Below are 23,625 nucleotides of genomic sequence, written 5' to 3'. Positions count from 1 at the left end.
TTGCGAGGTACAATAAAGGCGCCGGTCGGCGAACTTGAAAGAATATTGCCGAATAATAATTTTTATCTTAAACTGAATGACTCGTGGTATGATAATAAGAATTATAAAAAATAAATAAATAAGTAAATAAAAAGAATAAGGAGGAGAATGAAAGAGGAGTAAAAACAAAAGAGCAAGGTTATAATAAAGAAAAAAATCTGCTATGTAATAATATATAAAGAGAGGCGAGAGCGTCTGAGGAGTTTCCTATTCTTTTCTGTACACCTATAATAAACCGTGCTTTCTTGCGGTTTCAGCAATTTTCTTCGTTTCACCGCGGACAATGTGTTCCTGACGGACAAAGCCGCTGCTGCATCCCTCCCGTACCGTCGACCACCAACCAACCGTTCGCTGGTACACCGATATACAACAATAAACGCGGGGGAAAGGGTTGGAAGCTTGCGGATCTATCGCGTATACGCACACTGGGGTGGTCCTTGTTCAGGGTGTTGGTGAATTTTTTCCACCCTGCCCCTCCCGAATCGTCTATAAATTATTTTTAAAAAAAATTGCCTAATTTTATCACATTTTTATCTCAAAGTTTCTTATGGGAATAACACGAGGAAAACATTTTCCTCACAATCGGTATGTATTTTAATGCAAGGGTAACAATTTTTCGGAAACTCTGTAATCGCGAGGTTTTACCGGACGTTAGTGGTGATGTCTGAGAAAAAAATTCACATCATCGTACCAGACAATTTAGACGAATTGAACACCCTTGGAATCGAACTTTTTTTAAAGTTTTTTTAGAGGAAGTGGAATTTGTCGAAAAAAAATTTGGCGGTACGACGATGTGAATTTTTTTTTTTCAAATGGTACCACTAACGTCCGCTAAAACCTCGGAGTTGTAGATATTTTGGAACGTTATTACTCTTACAATGAAATATATACCGAGAAGAACAATTTTTCTCCATAATTTTTCCATGAGAAACTTTGATCACAAAACGGACTATCTTAGAGTTGACGTAAAAATACGAAAAAAACTTAGGCAACTCTTTTTCAATAATTTGATGTTGATTTAGAGGATGGGGTGGAAAAAATTTGCCAACACCCAAAACAAGGAACATTCGTACTAGGTCGGAAAGGAGTGCAAAACGACTGATTTCACCCTTTGTAAAAATATAAACGAGCAAAACAAAATAGAATATTGAAAAACCAGTACGTAATTCTCAAGTTTCGGATATATCAAAAAAAAAGAAAAGCACAAACAAGATATTTGACAGCGAAAAAAAAAAAAATTTGATAATTCCGCAGCGTGGATACAAAAGTCTGAGAGTCGATCTCAGATTCCGAAACTTGGAAAAGCTCCGCACAACTACGGGTACAAGTAATTATGAGGTTGATTCTGTGGGTGGAAACCTCCCCATCCCTGATTTTTATTCCCACGTTGTTATTTCCGCGTAAGCACGTTGAGTGCGAGCGGTGCTTCCCAGGGAGCTTTTCTTGGTTTCTTTATCGTCGGCGTAGGAGAAACTGCAGGCCGAAAAACTACGTATAAGATGACGTTGTTTTTGCCAAAAGAAGAGAATTCCCGACTCGAAGGAAACGAATAAATATTAAAAACATGCATCGTTTTCATCTCGATATAATCGTCAATCCATGAATTGAGTCTGAATAAAAGCTTTACCTTCGAGAAGCTCGAAGCTGTGATGTAAAATAATAAACGTCCATTCGTACCTACGCGTCGTATTGTATTGCATGTATCGTTACAAAGGGTGAAACCACCCGTTTTTTTTTCTTAAATTATTAACCACCCCCCCCCCCCCCCCCCTTCCCTTCTGATCTAGTAGTCGTCGATAGATATAAAAGATGAATGAGGTTTCCACGTCAACCCGCAATGTTTATTACAATAACAATCTTGTTTTACACTTAAAACTGTAAACAGCTAATTTATTTTCGCTTGTTTGATTTCCTCCTTCCGTTCGCAGAACTTTATTATTTTTTCAGCAACTCCCTAGAGAGTTACGGTACATAATCCATAACGCATAGAAAGAAATCAACGAAAATCATCTACACGTAATGTATGATCGTTGCGTCAATGTGTTCGGAATAACCAATCTGTAGATAGGCATAAACCAATACGTAGTTTTATATTATAGGTACTTTTATATCCGTGGCGCGTGATTTATTGGGTTTATATACCAGCGAGGATATATTATTTCGTCCTGTTTCGATCTAACGGCCGGTTGGCGTTTTTTCACGAGATTGAAGTTAGTAAGGTTACTATAACGGTGAATGTTTGGGAAAAATCGTTGAAAGAACCGAAATTGAGCCGGTAAATCGTTGAGAAAAAAAAAAAACTACATCTTTGTTTAACGTTACTAACTTCAGCCTTGTCTTCTCTCGTCGTCACAGTTTTGTATATTTATATCACACACGCGATACACGTCGCATGTATAAATGTTCACGTGGATGATAACCAAGACGCACTCACCCTTGAGATGATCGGGGGTGTCGGCTGCTCCTGCGCGCATTATGTCGCTGAGGTAATGCTCCAGGGTCCGCATGCTGTCCAAGGGCGAATTTCCGTTCGCCGTCATTCGGTCCTGAAACAAGATTAAACCGTCGTGTTTAATAACGCGTCAGATCGACGGTCACGTCAGCATGAATTACAAGCTTCTTGCAGTAATTGGCTCGAATTTAATAACGGACACAGCAACGGATTATCAGAAGTACGCGATTTTTTAGCTTATGTTACGTCAGGGTGGTCTTTAATATGGTTGTTTCTTTTTTTGCCAATTTTTATAATCCCAGGGACGGATTGATGAAAACAAAATTCAATTTTTGTAGAAAATTGAACGCTCTTAAAAAAAACGTTTGATTTACGTAAAATCATCGTTCCGTTAAGCGTTATTAGCTACGAAATAAACAACTGTATCGTAAAATATACTACATTGTATTTGCCATTACATTGAATTATAAAATTTCAAAGAGCTAAAATAAATAAAAATCCCACGTTGTTTCCACAAGATACTTCGATCACAAAGTATCGAAGAAAAAAAAAAAGATATATTACAGTTGATATACAGCTCAAATTTTCACGGAATCTTTTTTTTTTTCATTAATTTGAAAGCGTTCAAGCCCCTGAGAGCATAAGAATTAAAAAACAACCCTATTAAGTACCACCCTAATGTTACGTAATTTTCTGCGGCAAAATTATCGCTAAGGGATAAAAAAGATAATTCGACGATGCTGATATAACGGACGTTTTTATCAATCTTCTAAGCTTGCGGCGATTTTCGTCATGATGCAAAGCGCAACGTCCGCAAAGACGGGCTTTCATCTCGCTTTTAAAATTTCAGCCCTCGCAACCACGAACTGGAAATTACTGGAAATTACTTCAGGCACTCTTTGAATGGGTAAGAGAATACAACGCTGAGAAAAATTTCATTTGTTACAGTAACTAGAAAAATTCAGTAAAACAGGCATCGTTAAAAAACTGTTTGAATATCGTTCGTATTACAGAAAACGAGGTACGCCTAACCATTTTGCGCTATCGTCGATCCTTTTTTGATAATCGAAACGCAAAATCAGTTTCTGAGGTATACCCTACTTTTTTAGTTAAACAAGGCTTTAACGTCAATTTATTCTTGCACAAGCGTTAAATTTTCGCAACAGTTGCAAGAAAATCTAGCAACAGTGATCGTAATGAGAAAGAATAGTAACAGATACCATATTTTCGGGTAACAGCTAGAAAACTAATTTTCATTTTCTACCTAGAACTATATTTTTCGATTGCGATAAAAAATGAAAATATTTAAGGACCGAGCGGTAACCGTTACTAAAAATTTCTGTCAGTGAAGGACGAAGGACTACAGAAAATTGTGAAACACGTGTAGACGATAATTCTATCTGTAGAGGCGTAGAGAGATTCGCATGCAGCTGAACTGAGTATAAACCGTGCGTAATTCGAGAATCACTCTTCACGTATATATGTGTAGTTGAGGGGGATATCGAGTTGACTGGAGGCATGTGTGACCTACAATTATATTATAGGTAAGGTAACACTGGCTCTGCGGTTTCAAGTCGCAAACACTTTTACAGACCAAAATGTGACTCTGTACACTATAATTATAATAAGTATACGTGTCACGGGGATTTTCTCGAATCCATGTCCCTTTACAAATCCATCCCCCGGCTTCTATTTCTGCAAACGAAAAGAAAAAATAATTACAGTGCGATTTCTCGAGAACATCTCGAATCAGAAGCACCCTGAGACCGCGTAATTACACGTTGTTAATTGGAAAGGATTACGTGGTAATTTAGAGGGACGAAACGAACGGGATTAACCATAGAATACCTAATGCATCAAACTTAGATAGTAATTGATATATAGGCAGGATTTATCATGCTGCGACCAAAATTCTATGCTTTGACTCGCTCTCGCATAAATCCTCGATTTACCTGGTCGACAAGACACGCCGTAAAAATTTCATAAAATTTGCATCGAATCTTATACAATGTACGTTGTTATTTACAGAAGTTATGAATTAAAGAATCGCAATAATGAATAATCGATGATCACTAAATTTATACGGTATCGATTCAACCGCCACGTGCAGCGTAAAGCGCTTTAATCTGTACCTTTGTTTATATATGTATGTACGTATGTATATGTATATATATATATATATATATATATATATATATATATATATATATATATATATATACAAAGATGCACTAGACGGGGAATTAATCCCCCGCATTATTATAAACGTCCGGCGGAGCAGCTCGGCGTAAAATAATTTATTGTCTCTCGTATGCGTTGTGTAAAATGTATGACCCTCGTATGCGATTCTCATAGTTTCCTATTCCGCAATAGACAATGATAATACCTACGTGCCTCCATTGATCCGGCATGCGAGCCGACATCACTTGTTTTTTATTTGTTTTTCGTTTTTTTTTTTTTTTTATTTCTCCTGTTTTTTAAACACTTTTATTTTCGTTAATTACTGATTTTTTCCCCTCTCAGTTCGTATCAGCCGATTTTCATCCGCGTCGACAATTAGAAATACATATATGATCATATCAAAGTTTATACGGTCTATATCAAGTATTTTATTAACACTATTGACGATAAATTAGTATTGAGAGAAAAAAAAAATTCATATTAAGACAAAAAAATCCGAAATAATGAGAAACTGATTTTACTCTATAGTTGAAAACAATGATTGCTATAGTTTTCAACTCAGTGTATTTTGTCCAATTTTTATTAAATTGCAAAACACAAATAATAGTACCTACGGAATAATCATTCCAAATCTATCCAACTTGTTATGTATACTGCGCGTAAAATTAATTAATACACGAATCCACGAATCGGGTCAAATTCGTGTTATAATTTCCCGACCACAAATAGTGTTGGTGCCTCACCGCGGCTAGATCGAAAGGAAACGAAACTAAATAATTCAACAAACAAAATCAAAGGTTGCCCCGCAGCTCGAGATTTCCCCAATGACTTCAAAATTTTTTACACAATTTAATTTTCAACTGCGCAAAAAAAGAAAAATCCGTTAACGGCTCCGTTCTACGCACAATACGGAAATACGACAATAAATAAATAAAAAACGTCTCATTTCAGAGAACGTCAATAATGCCGAAATACGCATTAGAGCTAGTCAAAATAAGTGACACGTGTATTTTACGAGGATCAAGTCAGTAACGTTATTGTAACTTTTTTACTTTTCGCAATAATCGTGATACTTTCGAAATCGCAGAGATGTCTGAAACGCGTTAAATACTTGTTTAATATTTTCAACATTTAAGTAATTTCGGAGTGACTGCAAATTTGAAAAATATCAATCCCCCGCCGCCCCGATGTTTCCTTAAGTCAACGTTACCAACTTCAACCTCGTTGTATTTTACTCGGTCGGTAAAGACTCACCGTACAAGCATCGCCTTAAGCACGCACAAAGAGAGACAGAGAGAGAGAGAGAGAGAGAGAGAGAGAGAGAGAGAGAGAGAGAGAGAGAGAGAGAGAGAGAGAGAGAAAAAGCACGACACAACGATAATACCATAAGAGTGTAAGTGAGCACCGCACGCATCACGCATACGTATAAAAGGAAACACAGTAGCGGAGAGGAGCAAAAGCTCTCCCTCCCTCCCTCCCTCCCTCCCTCCCTCCTCTCTCTCTCTCTCTCTCTCTTGCGGGGGTCGGCGCGGCGCAGGGTGGAAAATCAATATAGGAAAACCAGGAAGCGGCAGCAGCACCACCACCACCACCAGGGCGTCGACAGCGGCCACCCTCGCCCTGGCTCCGTTTGGCTCGAGCTTACCCCGCGCCCTCTTTTCGCCGGCTCCACCTTGAGTTGCTCGCTCGCTCGCTCGTCGATCGTTATTGGCTGTTTCTCGTCAAACAGTTACGCGCTGCCCCGCTGACGTAACGGCCACTCAATCCTCGCAGAAACAGGTACAACCGAATGTTCCGATATCGAAGCGCCTACCTTTACCTTGGAATATTTTTTCGAGTTACAAATAAAATAAAAAAAAAAAAAAGAAACGGAGATGAGATGATAAAAATAATTTGTAATCATAGCTGATCGATACTCGTATGATTAATTTCACGCCTGTTTTTCTCGCTCAATATTTATATTTTTTTTTTTCAGTCATATAATCGATCTCAGCATATCAATCGACTGTTTCGACAAAATTAATTTATCCTGCACTGATTGTGAGAGAAATTATTAGTTCCGGTTACCGCTCGGTCCTTAACTATTTTCATTTTTTAACCACAATCGAAAAATATAGTTCTAGATAGAAAATGAAAATTAGTTTTCTAGCCGTTACCGGAAAGTCTTAGCTAGAAAAGTAAAGTAAACCGAACAAACTGATGTTGCATTGCAATTAGCAAAAAAGAATCGACAGTAGCGCAAAATGGTTAGGCGTAATTCCGTATAATCGTTTTTCGTAATTTCAACAATATTCAAACAGTTCTGTTTTACTGAATATTTCTAGTTACCGTAACAAATGAAATTTTTTTCTGTTCGCGAATATTTAGAAGAAGATATCGATACAAGTTACCGACTAAATCCAAAGGAATAGGAAAGCGTAACAGATTTTTTGATTATTACAAATTGAGAAACTCATTTTCATTTTTTACTGAAAACTGTCCTATATTTCGTTACGATGAGAAAATGAAAATTTCTCGTGCCGTTTATGTTCATTGCATGGCTTCCTGTAATTATTACATATCGTATGACATTACACTTTAATTCCTGTCGCATCGCCTGCCTAATGCGTATAATTAGGGCGAACGAAACATTTACGTACGTTGCTTTCATCCCTAATGAAACGTTTCACAAAAGAAATCACTTTCAATTTATTATGCTAATTCGCGTCATTTTTACTACCCCTGAAGTTTTGTATTTTATTTATTTATTTTTTTTATTCCTTCTTTCCTTTCTCTTCGGACGATATCAGGCCGAGTAAGTGTTTTCCGTGTTCTGTAATTAGGTGATTAGACATTACCGCCGTCTTTCGTTCGTTCATTCGACTCAACATTCGACGGGAAAATATAACGGTAACCTCGTACAAAAGGTGATGAATTTATAATTCGATTGTGCTATAATTATATGAGACACGTAACAATCGTGACTGCAAATATGGTAATTTAAGGCAACGAGGGTATAAAAACACTTGTTTACGTGTATTATATACAACCTTTCATTTTAAGTCACTTCGCGAATGATAAAAAGTTCGTCAAAATTCCATCCAACAATGAGTTATGATAAATTTTTTTTACAGCCTCGTTTGGCCGACTGAACAGGTGGGGTTGCAGTTTATATATAATAAAAGCGTTAAATTTTTATTAATATTTCAACAATTAAATTAACCCTCGTTATAGTCTCGAGGATCGTGCAAGCTGAATTAGGGTACATTCACCCCTCGGAGAAGTCGCTTCGCGCAGGTTAAATTCTGAAGTAAAAACCGCAGATCTCCGAGTCTCTTTTCTCATAATTTTTCCGCGAGGGATTGATGCTTTTTTTGATGTGTAAAAAAATTCTTTCGAAACCACTAGAAAGTGAATTTTCGTAAAATTTTCGGTCATCGTCCTTCCCATTTGTATAGATATACGAAAAATCTCTCTCAATATCTGACGTACATACATATAATATGTTGTCAGCAGCACGTGCGAAACATATTTTCTCCATTTTCTTACACAGGGAATGTCAAAGAAAATTTGTATACAAACAGCTTTCGGATCTGTAAGAGAAAATCACCTCACGATCGATCAGGGAGGGAAAAAAATATTTACAAAATGTATAAGCGTGAAAGGTAGACGCAAAGAGCGAAGCTTGCTGTAGAAAAGAAAGGCAAAGAAACCACAGGTGAGTTTTATATACTACTCCGCAAGAGGTGTAAAAACGAAAGAAAAAAGAAAAATGCCTTTGCTGATGTTTCGGTAGGTGAACAAATCCTCCGAAACGGCGAGGAGATATTGAAACTTTCCAAGCTTTCGGGTCATTCTAAGTTTTATGGACGGAGTTTGACGCGCGTAAAAGATCCCACGTTTATATTTTTCTAGCCACTGGGTTATAATCTCACTTCATTCCTTACTCTCGAATCCCTGATCCATCGCAAGTGTTACACTACGTGCTGTATTTTTTTCTGCCACCCCTTGTGATTTTTTCTTCGATAGTTTCCAATTTTAATCTCTGCCCGCAATCCCCGATTTAAAAAACCGTTGTTTCCTTTTCAAATCAGTTGCCGTTAGCGAAACGTTCAATAATATTTGCGTACATTATATTGCAACAATCTAATACGCAAGGAGATATAATTGACAAGACAGGAGCAAAAATAAAAAATAATAAAAATCTGTAATCTATCGCTTTACGAAATATAGCTAAAAACACAAAAATCCCACTGACTGCAGTCACGTTCAAATACGAAAATTCCAGCGGCAGATTTTTATCAGGGTAAGGATAACTCTAACCCCCTGCGGCGGTGTTTTTCTGGGATAATTCCAGAAGGCCGGGTCACCGAAGAGGAACGAGAAAACGGGAAGATCTGGATTTCGAAGGGTGCAAGGTGGGGCCCTATAGGAGGAGCGAAGGTCTACCCTGTCCGTACAACACACCTACCTATATAACCAAGGGTTGGCAGGCCACGGCGCAAGGGCGGCGTGCTAAAACGGAGGGGCAAAAGGGGGCGGGGGAGGCGGAAGAGAGGGGGTGGTCGTGGTGGTGGATACGGGCAGCGCATGCGCTCGGCGTAGGAAGTTACTTTCGATTGCGTAACATTACCGATTACTTGCGAAACGGGTAGAAGCTGGGCTTGACCCAGATACACGTGGCCCAGTTCGAGAAAGAGAGTATCGACTTGCTCGGTTTCAAGGGGCCATTTCCACCGAGGGGGATGAAACCGCCCCTACATGCATATAACACAACGTCGAGGACGCTGGGATGTGCAGCTTCGAACTCGGTGCTTATCGTCGAACATCCTCGTCGCCCTGACCGAGGAACCGAAAAGTTATTTCCTCGTGACGATGGGAGAGCGAGATGAGAAACGAACTTTGCAAACTAGGGAATTTTCGAAATCTCGACTTCGATATAATTCGTAGCGGTTCGGTGGTCGAGTAATACGTGAAAAAATAAACTCGATTCTCGATTTCAAAATCGATTTTCCTAAAATTGTTTCACACTTGTATTTGTGGTGAGCTTTCAGACGAGACGGATATTAATCAAGAGGTCCGTTATAGTCGTCGCGTTTTCCTTGCTGCGAATTCAAAGGGGTTCGAAATTGTGAAGATAAGCTCAGTTCGAGGTAAAGGATTTACTCAATAACGAGCGTGATCGGCTACCACTCGAGGATTTCTAGGCGTAGATATGACGTACGTGCTGCACTACACTCCGACTGCGTTTCATCTTTGACGAGATGATGGAAGGTATTATATTCATACCGAGGGAATAAATTACGAGTTGAAAATTAAGAGAGGGTGAAAACATCGCCATTATTCCTGTCTTTCGGTTTATCTTTTGTCCACACGATCCGATTTACCCCGTCGTGATCGTTACATTTTCCATGTAATGTAGTTGAAAAAGTTTCCTACATTACTTTTCCCGGGCTTTCCACGTATTTTATAATCGATTAGAATTAACTGAATATAGTAGCTGTTCGAGATACGGACGAAGTGCGGAGAGACTGGAGAGTATAATCTCAAGGGTTTACCAAACCCACCCTTCAATGCCACTTCCACGTGTATTGATTCGTGACTTTCTTATCGAGTAAGGCTCTAAGAGCTTATATTAACTTTCCAAGAACGCAGGATGAGGGCTTTCACTCCGATCGCGGTTACGTAGCCGAGTCTTAGGGACACAATTCACAACCGCCTCTTATCCGCGCGAAACTCTCGAGAAGAGCTTTAAAACAAGTACAATATCCACATGATTTTCCTTCTGTAGTAAAAAAATGAATTCCGTAAATTGACCCCGGTAAAAATTTGGTATTTTTCAATACGCGAGTATAAGAGTTTTACTGAAAAACTCACGGTACGTACACGGTTAGAGATAAAAACGTCACAGCAGGTTCATTTAACCATTTTTTAGTGTACTACTAAGTGGCGGAAAAAAAAGTACAAAGATCAATTAAAATGTTAGAATTTAAAAGAGAAATGTAACGAATAGCTCGAACATAAAGTAGACCTGCACTGAGAAAAATTTCATTTGTTACGAAAAACGAGGTACGCGTAACCATTTCACGCTATCGTCGATCCTTTTTTGGCAATCGCAATGCAAAATAAGTTTGCGAGGCTTACTCTACTTTTTTATTTAAGCAAGGCTTTAACGTCAATTTATCGTAGCACGAGCATTAAATTTTAGCAACAGTTACAGGAAAATCTAGTAACAGTGATCGTAATGAGAAAGAATAGCAACGGATACTAGAGTTTCCGGTAACAGCTAGAAAACTAATTTTCATTTTCTACCTAGAACTATATTTTTCGATTGTGGTTAAAAAATGAAAATAGTTAAGGACCGAGCGGTAACCGGAACAAAAAATTTCTCTCAGTGCGCTTCAAAATTACGTTTAGTTAAATTTTTCCAACACCGTAGCATGACCTATATAACGCATTGCAAGTAAAACAATTCCCCGAGGTTTCCCATGCAACCATGTATTAAACATGTAAATAGCCTTATTTGCGGATAATCACGTGTGTCCACGTGCGATCCGGTACGTCGTAATACAATTACCATCCATACTTATGTACGTACACCGTCCGTCACCATACAACGTACGAAATACCGAATGAGATCAGCAAAGTGCAGCTTGCAGCGGCAGCAACACTGGCAGCTCTATTGATTCGTGACGTCGGTGGTGTGTGTGGAGAGACAGAGAGGCCGTGGGGCGGGTTTCGAGGTGGTGAAGGGATGAGGGAGCATCCTCGCCTCCGGATTTCCACGAGGGCAGACGACGAGCCCCGAGCTTCGTCCTCCCAAATATCCTCGTCATCCCCCGCGCTGGAGGAGGAGGGAGGTTGCTGGAAGCCCGAGAGGTTCGAACGGTGCTAACGGGTTGACCCAGTTACGCCACCGGCTGGCAGAACGCCCCGATTCCTGCATCGCGAGAGGAACCTGCATCGGTCCTCTCTCTCTCTCTCTCTCCCTCTCTCTCTCTCTCTATTTCTTTCACCCCTCCTCATCCCCTTGGCATCGCCGTCCTGCCGCTACTTCCGCGCGTTGCTTCTCCTCCTTCCGCCATGCATTGCATGGTTTCGATCGACTTTTCACACCCCGATGCGACGCAGGTGTTAATCCCTAGGAAGGTGCAGGATGGATCACCCACATCTAGCAAGGAATCGAGTGTACCTCGCCGATTTTCTTTATTCTCTAAGACATGGTGTGGTACGATAGAAAATATTGGAAACGTATTTTTCTCACAGGCTAATCCCACCGTTTGGAGAGGGTGAAAAACACACCGCAAGTTTTTACTACCAGCAAATAAGAGGTGTGCAATTCCTAAAAGTAAGAACGAGAGATCGAAAGATGTGTTCACATCGTCATCGCGAAATTCTGAAAATTTGACTTAATTTGGGGTCGAACTTTTACGGCTGGTTTTTAACCCCTCGAACAGCTCAATTGGCAGACCAAAAAAAAAAATACGAGTCTAATATCTCTTTACCTACGACGGCGTATCTAGAAGAAAGAAAGTCGGTGAGGTACACATCGGGTACTTTCCTTCCACACCGAACTGATTGCACAAATATACCTTCTCCATCTTTCAGTTTCTTTCTTATTCAGTAAAATTCGACATTGAGGTTTATTCAGAGGGTGTAATGGACGGAATGGTTCACAGGTCTGTGTAATTGGGTCGCTGTACGGGTCTACAATTCGAGATATTACGTAAGGAATGCCTGTACTCGAGATTTCATATCATCGGAGGTGGACAGTCGTATCCAAAGACAAGTTCGGAGGGTGGTCAACTCGTCGTTTGTCATGTGGAGAGTCTGAACGATGTTTGAATGCAATTCACGTATGTATGATCTTTACAAGGCGAACTCGAAATATGTGGCTATTTATGTAGGGAGATGAAATTCCTCGGACTTCTTTCGTCCCCGACTTCGAAGGGCACCCACTTGAATTCTTGACTAAATTTACAAGAGCCGTCATTGACGTTTGTTCGTATTGACTATTCCACATTGTAGTTTCAGGCGATGATTTGTATTAAAGAATTTACGAATCCGGCACGCTAAAAGACGTTGAACAAGCTTGAAACAACAATTTGGGCGATTCGCAAGAGAACGCGAAGAGATTTTACTCGCAAACACACTTCCGAATACGCAGGAAGACTTCGTACAAAAGACAAACGAGCTTGTGGAAAGTATAAAACAAAACTAAAAACTTGACGCATTAAACTTATACATTTTCTTTCCAAAATTCCAAAAGTCAGCTCAATTTAGAAGTTGAGGTAAACGAACTTATCGATTATCGATGTATCTTCCTAACAAGTTGCTCCTCTTTCTGGTCTCTCGTACCTACTCAAGCATGCAAAAAAATGTGAATAGAATGACCCAATTTCGTTTTAACAGGTACGCCGATCGTTTCCGATACCCCTTTTATTCCACCCGCTGTAAGTACCTTGTAAATCAATACATGACCTGTGATACTATCGCGAATTCGTGACAGAACGAATAACAGCCCCGTGGTATAAGAAGGAGGCCACCAATTCCGCGCCACGAGTTCGTACCAAAGAATCTATACACATGGTTCAATCGCTGAGCATGCCAAGTAACCTCAATTCACAGTCCATCGGTAGAAACCACCCGGCTTTTCACAACGTCTTCTATCATGAATGGCCACTGTGTGACTGTACCGAAAATCCATAAACCTCGGAACAAATTCACTCTTCCAACATCGTGAGCCCATCGTCGTTATCGGTGCGTGGCAAAGGTGCTTCAAGCGCATGTATCGAGAGTAGATCTATTGGTTTGCCTTGATGCGGATGGTACCGTAAAGGGGTGTAGTACCTGGGTAAGGTACATACCTACACCCTGCACCGATTCGCCGCGCCCGGGCACCCGGCTCCACGCGGCTGACCTACCTTAGCCTGCCACTGCAACAGCGGATAGTCAGGCACTCCTGGCACTCACTGGGTCACGCCACTGCGGCTGTGCCCGGCCGCGAATTTAAACCGAGCTAATCTTAAAATAGCGCGTGAAAATTCCGTGGCGAAGCGAACCAAGGGACGTCGAAATGGCCATTGGCCGTGGGAATTGCAAGAGAGAGATCTGCAGGTGTCGGAGCGGTGGTCTCGACAAGTGGCGATTTCCGAAAGCGTACATGCATAACGTGACAATGAGATCGGCCGGGGATGCAATTGGGACGGTACCTATACTGGATACCGTTCCACGGTCGCGTTCTGCGTACCCACTGACATTTCAGTAGGATGTGGTAATAATAGCTGGGATGAAAACCTCGGTGAAGAAAGGTTGTGACGTGGCGGCAACAGAAGTGGCTGTAACACACATGGTTATTCCACTTCGAGAGTCACGTCCAAGCACCGAGCTTATAATGGAATGCGTCGACGACCGGCAATGCTGAAGGCGCATCTATCGACCTGTGCGCCGGTATGCTCGTTGTACGAATATAGAGAGGAGATGGTTTCGTGGTTCGCGGTACACACGTGTAAACGCCTCAATGTACAAGGTATACGTACGTACCTGCGTACACCAGAGGACCATGTATAACGTGTTTATACGTAGGCACATACGTACCATGGCCTTTAATGCTAGCTGCTCATGCCACGCGATCATCGGCACTCGATGTTCGTGTATAGGTACACGCCACACTGCATAAACGTCCAACGCATACCTCCAACGGTAGGTACAACATACGTTCTACGGTATGTAGGTTCGCGTCTACGTTATTCGTGTTTTACATGTCATAGGTTATACGCGAGCAGAGATTGTCTGACGCAGGCGCAAGACCTCTGCAGAGTTTGGTTTAGCGACGAAGGTGGGGAAGACGCGGCCACAAACGACCACCGGTCGATATCTTACGTTGGTATATACGTACACCTTTCGTCTGTAATACATGCACACACACAGATCCAGGTGTAAACGAGTGTGAGTAGGAGGTGGCCAAGTCTACAGCTCGTTTCAAGGATCCAGAGATCTCTGTACCGCTGGATGACGTCGAGGAAGACCGGAAGAGAGCCTTTCATGAACCTCGATATGGATACATAACTACGAGTAAGGGGTGCGAATAGGTACTTTATCAACTTTATACCCAGCAGCGGGAAGACGCAAGCAAGCAGATATTCCTCAGGATTGGGCGGACGAAAATTATATTCATTATCGTGGACAGGATCCTGTGGTTTAGTCCTCGGAGGACGAGGCACAGAGATTATTACAGGCAGGATCCTTATCGCATTGCATAATGACACGGCTTATACCTCCGCAAATCTGTCCTACAGGATGACAAACATTTATAAGTCAAATGCATTTGCGTGTATAACGAGATGCTTAAAGATAAACGCACGCTAAACCAACGCGAAATAAGACCATTTTCCACGGTCCTGAAATCCTGCACCGATCGAGTTGTTCGGAAGTTGAGACTCGATTCTTGGAATTTATGGAGCTGAAGATGGTTTAAAGCCGTGTACGATTTTTGTTAACTCGCGTATGAATCTTTCTCATCGGCGATGTTGAACGGTTTGTTTAAACAGTTTGTCACGAGCGGAATTCACATCTGTAAACCATCTGTAATAGACCAGAAACGAGTGTTACTAACAGAGGCTTCCAAGTGTTTCGACCATAAAAATGTGACCACGCAACAACATTGATAAGAAGCTACTTGAGTTTCGTCAAAGAGTTTACGGTATCGGTAAAATCTAATCTTCTCGATGTAGAAAAAATTCCTGCACCGTTCGGTCTCTGCAGTGGAATGTTTTCGTTAACGAAGCTGCAGTCGATGCGCATGCAGGTAAACCGAACCCATCTCGGTACGAATACACGTAGTTGTACAACATGCAACGTGTAATCCTCGAGATAATTGAACGAAACCGCGGACCCATTAACCGGCACAACAATATAACGAGATATCGTTCTAAATTGAATCGTTCATCGTTCGGGTTACACAGCATAGGTTGAAGCGCATGGTGCGAGGACAGACACACCAATGATCAATCGAGTTACAACTAATGCCACTCTTCTTTTTCTTCCGATTGGACTTGTTATTTATATATTTTTCTATGACGTTACCTTTTCTTCTATCCGAAAAAAAAAAAATTGTGCTTTCTTAGGTTTTCACAGTAGTGTTACCTCTTAATCGTGCAATGGTGGTGGTATTTTTTTTTTTTTTTTCCTCACAACGATGTAATTCAATAAATCGATTCTGACTCTCAGTCTCTTCCTCCTTGTCCTTCTCTTTCTCATTCTCGTTCTCTTTCTCTACTCCCGTCATCGGCACGCACTCCGCAATGGCGCTTTGAAAATGCGGAGCAACCCAATACGCGATACCTGCAGACCGATCGTGAGTCACCGGTAGATTATCTGGCAGAGCTGTGTAGTTGTCCGTTCCCTTCCCCGTGAGTTTATTTAAGTTCCACAACGTCCATTTCACTCTCGCTGCCGCTTAAATACGACGACTCGATGCACACGCGCCAAGTAATGCACGCGCATTGCCACACGATCTTGGTACTTACATTGCCGATGCCTTGTACGATATTACAAACGCACTGCAACGAGCGAACGATCGGTTAACAATCAAAGAGAGCGGTTTCTCTCACGTTTGAGTTGTGTCATTCCGTTCGTGTATCGGTGCTGCGCTTTTTATTTCCTCGACAACATTTTCTTGCCTGGCATTGATCGTCGGTCGTTGTCATTTCGATTTGTCAACAGGTCGTCGCGTCGATTTCTCTCTAAAGCCTGATCGATAGATTGAGGCAAACCACCTTAAGCCACCTTTGAATATACCTTGGCATAATTCGTTCTTTCCTTTTTGTCTTGGTGCAGCTTTTATTCGTCGAGCTTACGCGCGAGCTTTTCGTTATAAAATCCAGGAAACGTACACCGCTAGTCAAGCGTGTTAATAAGGGAATAAAACATGTCTGATAATGAGACGACGACTACAGCAGTACACTTTTATATGGGTCTTTAAATCCTCGTGCTTTTTATCATCAGTGACGAGCTGCTGTGTAATATACTGCAGGCGTTGATGGGCGTGCAGCGCGGTTACATGAGCGTTCGAATCGTTGGAGACAAGATAAAAAAGAACAAATGAAAGTAAAAAAAAAATAAATAAAATGTATACCTCGTTATTATTATACCACTGCGGCACACATGCTCTCTGCGGTATCTCTCGAACGATTGTGTAAGAGGATGCCACACGGAATTCATTCCGACAAATGCAGTGAATAGTTATACACACTGCACGGACACCGTGAAATTGTACATAATTATTATCAGAGGCATGAATTCTTTTCAAACACTTCGCGGTGATGATTTATTTAATTCAATTAACACTTGCAAGACGGATAAACGACAACTCCGATACTTTTCGCAGAGTCGATTCAATTTATAACTCACACATCTTTCAACTGCAGCTGACTTGATTTCATGCAATTGACTTTGTTCTTATGTCCATACCACATTGAAGTTAGTGGCGTTATCGTATCGATTCGTGCTGAGGAAAAACCGTTGTTTCGCGATTTTGAAATACAGAAATTGTCTGAAATCCGTTAAACCGTAACGAAACAAAACACACTGATATTTGGAAATATCTGTTGCTTGAAAATCATTCTAAAATTTTGAAAAATAACCATTTTTTCCCAATATTTCGTTACCGCAATACGTTGCAAACTTCAACCTCGTGCATCCATTTACCAAACTTAACCTGTAACGATTCTTGTCCCATTTGATAAGGAATTAATCAATTAAACACCACCTAAAAGTCTGCACAAGCGTTAAACGAACCGTGTGAAATTTCAAAGAAAGTACATACATCTAGCTGTACGTACCATATTTGAAGCGAAAGAATAAACACAACGAACTTGCGATTACAGCTAATAATTCTAGCCGTATGCAAAACTTGTAATAACGAGCATTTATATATTCACGATCGCATGGAATAATTGCAACGAGCCGAGTCGTCATTCGCTTTCCATTCGGTATACATAGGTATACGTACGTTTTATACCCATACTAATTTCTACGTAGGTACGTACGTTTACACACGTGTCAGCGTTGTATTATAAATATATTGCACAAGTTCGTGCAGCGTCTCTAACGCGGTCATGAATTTTTCTCTTCTTCGTGTTCCTTTTGTTTCTACGGATGATTATTCGTCGCTTCCTCCCTCTCGTGGCTACTGTCGCCATTTTTTTTTTCTTCCTCCCCCCTCCGCCACCGCCCTCTTTAAGGGAGCTTTCCAGTGTGAAATTTTCAAAAAATCGATTTTTTTTTTTTTGCTTTATCGAATAGTATACACTCTTCCGAATATTCCCTGAAATTTTCATGCCGAAATTCAGATTATTTCGGTTACTGTACAGCATTTCTTGGTAGAAGGCAACGGAGCGCTACAGCTGCCGCGTCGGCCGTCTGCCCGTGCGACTATTATTTCTATTGTCTCGTTCCTACCTGCACGTACATGAACTTGGCTCGCCAATTGTCGAAAATGTGAATTCGGACTATTGCATAATTTGCCGTTAATTAGTCGTAAATTAGTCGCGCAATTTATTTTTTTGTCGCACTCAATTTTGAAAAAAAAAAAACGGATGGCGTGCTAACTTTTCAAAAACTTAGCGCGCCATCCACCAAAATAACGCACAGCGAGCATCATTCGTAATTCTGACTTGGTTGATAATTTGCCAGAAATAAGCCGCAAATTAGTCGTCGAACTTTTGTTTTTGTCGCACTCAATTTTCAAAAACAAAAGCGGATGGCGTTCTGATTTTTCAAGAATTTAGCCCGCCAACTACCAAAATAACGCACAGCGAGCACCATGAGTGATTCTGATTAGGTTGATAATTTGCCGCAAATAAGCCGCAAATTAGTCGTCGAATTTTTGTTTTTGTCGCACTCAATTTTCAAATACAAAACCGGATGTCTTTAGAATTTAGCACGCCATCCGCTTTTTTTTTTTTAATTGGGTGCGACAAAATAATAAGGCGTGACTAATTTCCGGCTAATTGACGGCAAATTATGCAATAGTCCGATTTCATATTTTCGATAATTAGCGAGCCAAGTTCATGTACGTCCTACCTGCTCGTCGTTCAGTTCGATTTCGACATTCAAAATGGATAGATGTACGAAAGAGGAATGTGCGTGGCAGGATAGAAAAGGCTCGAGAAGCGGACATCCGCGAAATAGACGAAAAAGATCCGGTGGTTTCAAGGGAACAAATCGACACGATATCGAAACGAATCTAACGTTTGCGAGCACTTCGGCAGCAAAAATCTTGAAAAAGAGTCCAGAGTTTGAAGTCCGAATCGATCAAACGTTTAGCTACGTGATTTTGGAGTTCTTTTTGGTTTTCGGCGCTCTTCAGGAACTGTTGAAGTGCAAAAAGTGTAATAGCGACGTGAAGTTTTTTAAAAAATCGATTCGCGGATTGGGCTTTAAAATTTGTGTTCAGTGTTCGTGTCCAGATCCGGCCGAGATAGATTCTTGTCCTTTGATAAAAAATGCTTATGAAATCAATCGTCGTTTCTGCTTTGTCATGCGATTGGTCGGCATCGGCATAAATGGCATTAGAAATTTTATCGCCTTGATGGATTTAACTGCAAACTTCAATAATAACACCTATTATGGAATCGTAAAAATCCTGCAGATTGCAGCGAAATCAATATACGAGGCCGTCGTGAAAAAAGCAGGTACCGAAGAGAAGGAAAAAACTTTGGAAGCAGAAAATCGGGGCGATATTCTGACGGTGTCCGGTGATGGATCGTGGTCGAAACGCGGTTTCACGTCGCGCATGGGTATCGTGTCCGTGATTGGAAAATATACCAACAAAGTTTTGGATGTTGCTGTCAAATCAAGCTTCTGCAAGGCTTGTGTATTCTGGAAAGGACAAGAGGGAACAACCGAGTACGAGGCGTGGTCTGAGACGCATGAATCCGAATGCAACGTCAATCACGAAGGCAGCGCGGGAAAAATGGAAGTCGACGGTATAATCGAAGTATTCAAGAGATCAGAAGAATTGCACAACGCGAAATACGGTTTCTATATAGGAGACGGCGATACAAAAACATTCAAGATGTTATTAGAAGCCAAGCCGTACGGTGACGATTTGACGGTAAAAAAAAAGGAATGCGTTTTGCACGTGAAAAAGCGAGTATATAAAAGGGGAAACGAAGCAAGAAAAAGGTTAGTTCAACTAAAAAAGGCCAAAAATCAAATCGAAGACAAGGCAATGGAGAGTGAACCGAAAAAAAAAGGATCTCGTTCGAGTTCTCCGAAAACTAAAAAAAATCAAACAAAAAACACTGCTGTTGAACCGAAAAGAGCGCAATTGACGTTAAAATTATTGACAAATCTCTCGGAATATTATGGCTTGGCAGTTCGTCGAAATTCCAATTCCGTGGAAAATATGAGGAAAGCCATATGGGCTGCATTTCATCACAAAAGCTCAACTGATGAAAATCCTCAGCATGAGTATTGCCCTCCGGGAGAAGATTCGTGGTGCGAATGGCGCAAGGCCGAGGCCACAGGAGAGGAGTACACCCATCCACCAGCACTCGACGAAGACGTACAACAAGTTTTAAAACCGATTTACGATGATCTAACAACGGAGGATCTCTTAGAACGATGTACGGGCGCGAACACTCAAAATAATAACGAGAGCTTCAATCACTGTGTGTGGCAACTAGCCCCAAAGCACGTATTCTGCGGCAAGCAGATAGTAGAAATCGCTACGCAGTGTGCTGTGTGCACCTTCAATGAAGGTTACGACCCAATTTTAAAAATTTTGGAGACGATGGGATGCACGATAGGGCCGAGCGCCGCAGATTTCGCCGCTAAGTACAAGAATGCGCGCATCACCCAAGCAAACCGCCGGGCGTCCCTGGATAGCAAAGAGGCGAGGACAGCTCGTCGGATTGAACAATCCATTGAGCACGATCTTTTCGAAGAAGCAGAAGGGATATTGTATGGACCTGGCATCGCTGATTGACCGTAAGTAAACGATTTACCTAAAATTTCCTCACTTGAAACTTTGAACGCGTTTTTCTCGAAACAGCATTTTTCAAAACGGTGGCCAACTTGGAGGGCAGAGTTTTAAAGCTATCGAGTTGAATTTTTTACACAATATTCTTAACGTCATTGTTTATCGTGCTATGGAAGCTTTTTTTTTTTTTTTGACATCTTCCTATTTTTTTGTAAAAAAAACTGCCAAAAAAAAATGCTAAAATCGATACTTTTTGTTCAAACCGGCGCCATTTTTGCAAAAAAAAAAAAAAAGAAAAAAGCTTCCATAGCACGAAAGCCAATTATATACCGATCAATAATCTTTTTGTGTTTTTTGTCTCAGATCAAAATTGTGACCCCCAATGTGGCCACCACATCCAAGTGCATTTTCTGCAACAATTGTTTCATCATTTTTATAGATACTAATTAATAAATAAATCGATCTTTAAAAAATTGTTTTGTATTCTTCAATACCCAATTAATATACAAAAAAAAAACCAGACCGATTAGATTATTTTTTCTTTAAAAAAAAAAATCGCGAAAAACAGCGATTTTTCGGGCTGTCACACTGGAAAGCCCCCTTAATTAAAAACAGAAAACACGTCCAAGATGGATTGCACGCGTAATGGCACAATGAATTATTTTGCATCTCTTGTGTAGTTTCTTCGATATCACAACCTCCTTCTCCTTCTCAACACGCAAGCCTTATAGCTGCTGCATCGTTCAACGTGCATGAGAATTAACGAAGCGTTGGCTAACAAGTTTATTGTTATTATATTTATTGTTATTTTTATTATTATTATCATCATCATTGTACATTCGCCCGTATCTTTGACCCTGGCAAATTTGATCAGAGAAATTGAAACGGGAAATAGGTCGAGTTCCCCGCATTTCGGGCAGCGTGCGGGAAGAAATAAATGACGTAAAAGTAAAGAAAGAAAAAAAAAAAAAAAAAACCAGACGTCCCATCCCCCTGATTGTCTGTATACTGTATCCTATATATCGTTGTGTGCGTGTGTGTGTGTGTGTATATGTATATATACATATATGCACAGACACAGAGTTGTATACTTGGGTGTAACGAGGCGCCGAACCAACATTTGACGCCCCATTTTCCCCATCTGAATTAGTTATAGGTACGAGTTTCCCCAAAGTAATGGTTTATTACATTGACGACGGCAAGAAGCATTTATGGCATATACAAATGTATACATATACATAGAATATGTAGCATACGGAGGATAGGTGGGTGGATGATGTATGTATGTATATATATACATGCATATATATTATATATATATATATATATATATATATATATATTGATCGGTCGAGCGAAGCTTCTTGCGTTTCAATTCTTTATCCACAAGCGCATGGCGTTACGAAACCTCGCAAGTTTGTCTATACGTGTGTGTGTGTTTGGCGGTTTGTTTGAGTAAGTGTATGCCTGTCTCTGCCTATGCAGCGTATGGTTAATGCAACAGTGTCGTACTGGCGATAAAACCGAAACGAAGGAGAATAAAAAACGAGAGAGAGAGAGAGAAAAATACAGTAACGACAATATCGCGCAATGCTCGTGTATGTACAAAGTGTAATAAAAGAAGAGGAAAAAAATTATAGAGAAAAAGAAAGGAATTACGAGAAAAGAAACTTACGAAAAAACGAAGGCAAAAACAAACGGAGAAACTTTCGAAAATAAGCGATAGGTAGGGTGGACGGGTTAGGAAGGAAGGGGACCTTACGATAAACGCTGTTCAACCGTGAAATCGAATTTAACAATAGTAAACGAGAACATGTGGATACGCTGATTGTTACAAAAGCGCGAAGCGGTCTTAAAAGATTATGATTTTTCCAACCGGTAATTAAACTCTCGGCAATAATCGCAGCAATGCCGATAAACATGGTCCAGTTTCGTTACGTAGTGTAATACATAATGTTAAACAACAGCAGAGTTTTTCAGGTCATCGTCGCGTCTTGTTTATCCTTGCGGCATCTCGATAAGAATAATTTTATTTCATCGATTAAACGATATCGATTATTATCTGCAGCGATTGAATTTTCTCCGAATCGCGGTATTAGAAAACGATTTTTGAGAAAAACTTGAATCTGTGCAATGTTATGTAATTCAGTGGTAAGCATGAATTTTGAATCTACGTTCTAGATGTGAAATTTTGATTTCTTCGACTTTCTTTCTTTCTTGAGGGTAAAAATAGTTGTTTTTTTTTATTTATTTTTTTTTTTTTTTCATCGGACAAAGTTTACTTTTTATTTCAACGTTTAATACCGTCGATGAAAAACCTTCGACACCTGATTATCGACGTTAGAAAGAAAAAGAGAGCAAATCAAAGTTTTTAAGTGCTAAACGAAGATTTCGATTAAAATTATCCGACGTATAAAATCAAAATTTATTCATTTAAACATAAACTCTGAAGAAAATTTTTTCCTTTCCGACCTCTGTAGGTCAGGCAATCAAGGCATGTCAATCGAAGAACAAATATGCGAAGGCTATCACCGCGCTTTGCAAAATTCCGCAACCGCATCCCCGATGCGAGCGACGCGCACTTAATGAGCTTAAAGAGAATAAGAAGAAGACACAAGGTGTTCCACCGTCTGGCGGTGGTGCACGCGATTCACCTTGAAAAACAAGCCGGCAGGTCGCCATGACCGAGAAGCCATCGACTATCGACGTCCATCGTGATGATCGCAGACTGTTAACCACTCCAACATGCACGACGTTATCATCGCTAGGTATAAAATAATGCATGTGCGGCTGAAACTAGGCCGGAGTCGAGTGTCGTTGCAGCCTTTCAGGCATGCCTGCCTGCCTACGTATGTAATACGCGTATATACAAGGTGTCCCAAATTGAAAGACGCGTTACGTTTTCAGCCGACCTGACGGTTCGATTGGAAAATGTGTCTCGTGGTTCTGAGGGGGAAACGTCAAGAATTTTTTTGTCATGCGGTCC

General features: G+C 40.6%; 1 protein-coding gene across 4 annotated transcripts in view; it reads right to left on the bottom strand.

Moving 5' to 3' along the window:
* Positions 1–23,625, bottom strand: part of LOC107227214 (cytoplasmic polyadenylation element-binding protein 2) — a 131,975-nt gene that overhangs the window by 92,745 nt on the left and 15,605 nt on the right. For all 4 annotated transcript variants that reach the window (XM_015668298.2, XM_046743139.1, XM_046743138.1 and 1 more), the window contains exon 3: positions 2,474–2,585. In XM_015668298.2, coding sequence (XP_015523784.2) covers positions 2,474–2,585 — 112 coding nt within the window. The remainder of the gene's footprint in view (positions 1–2,473; positions 2,586–23,625) is intronic.

Source organism: Neodiprion lecontei, chromosome 6, assembly GCF_021901455.1.
Source record: "Neodiprion lecontei isolate iyNeoLeco1 chromosome 6, iyNeoLeco1.1, whole genome shotgun sequence".
Lineage (NCBI taxonomy): Eukaryota > Metazoa > Arthropoda > Insecta > Hymenoptera > Diprionidae > Neodiprion > Neodiprion lecontei.
The sequence above is the reverse complement of the archived record's forward strand: the minus strand, read 5'-3'. Positions and strand labels throughout refer to the sequence as shown.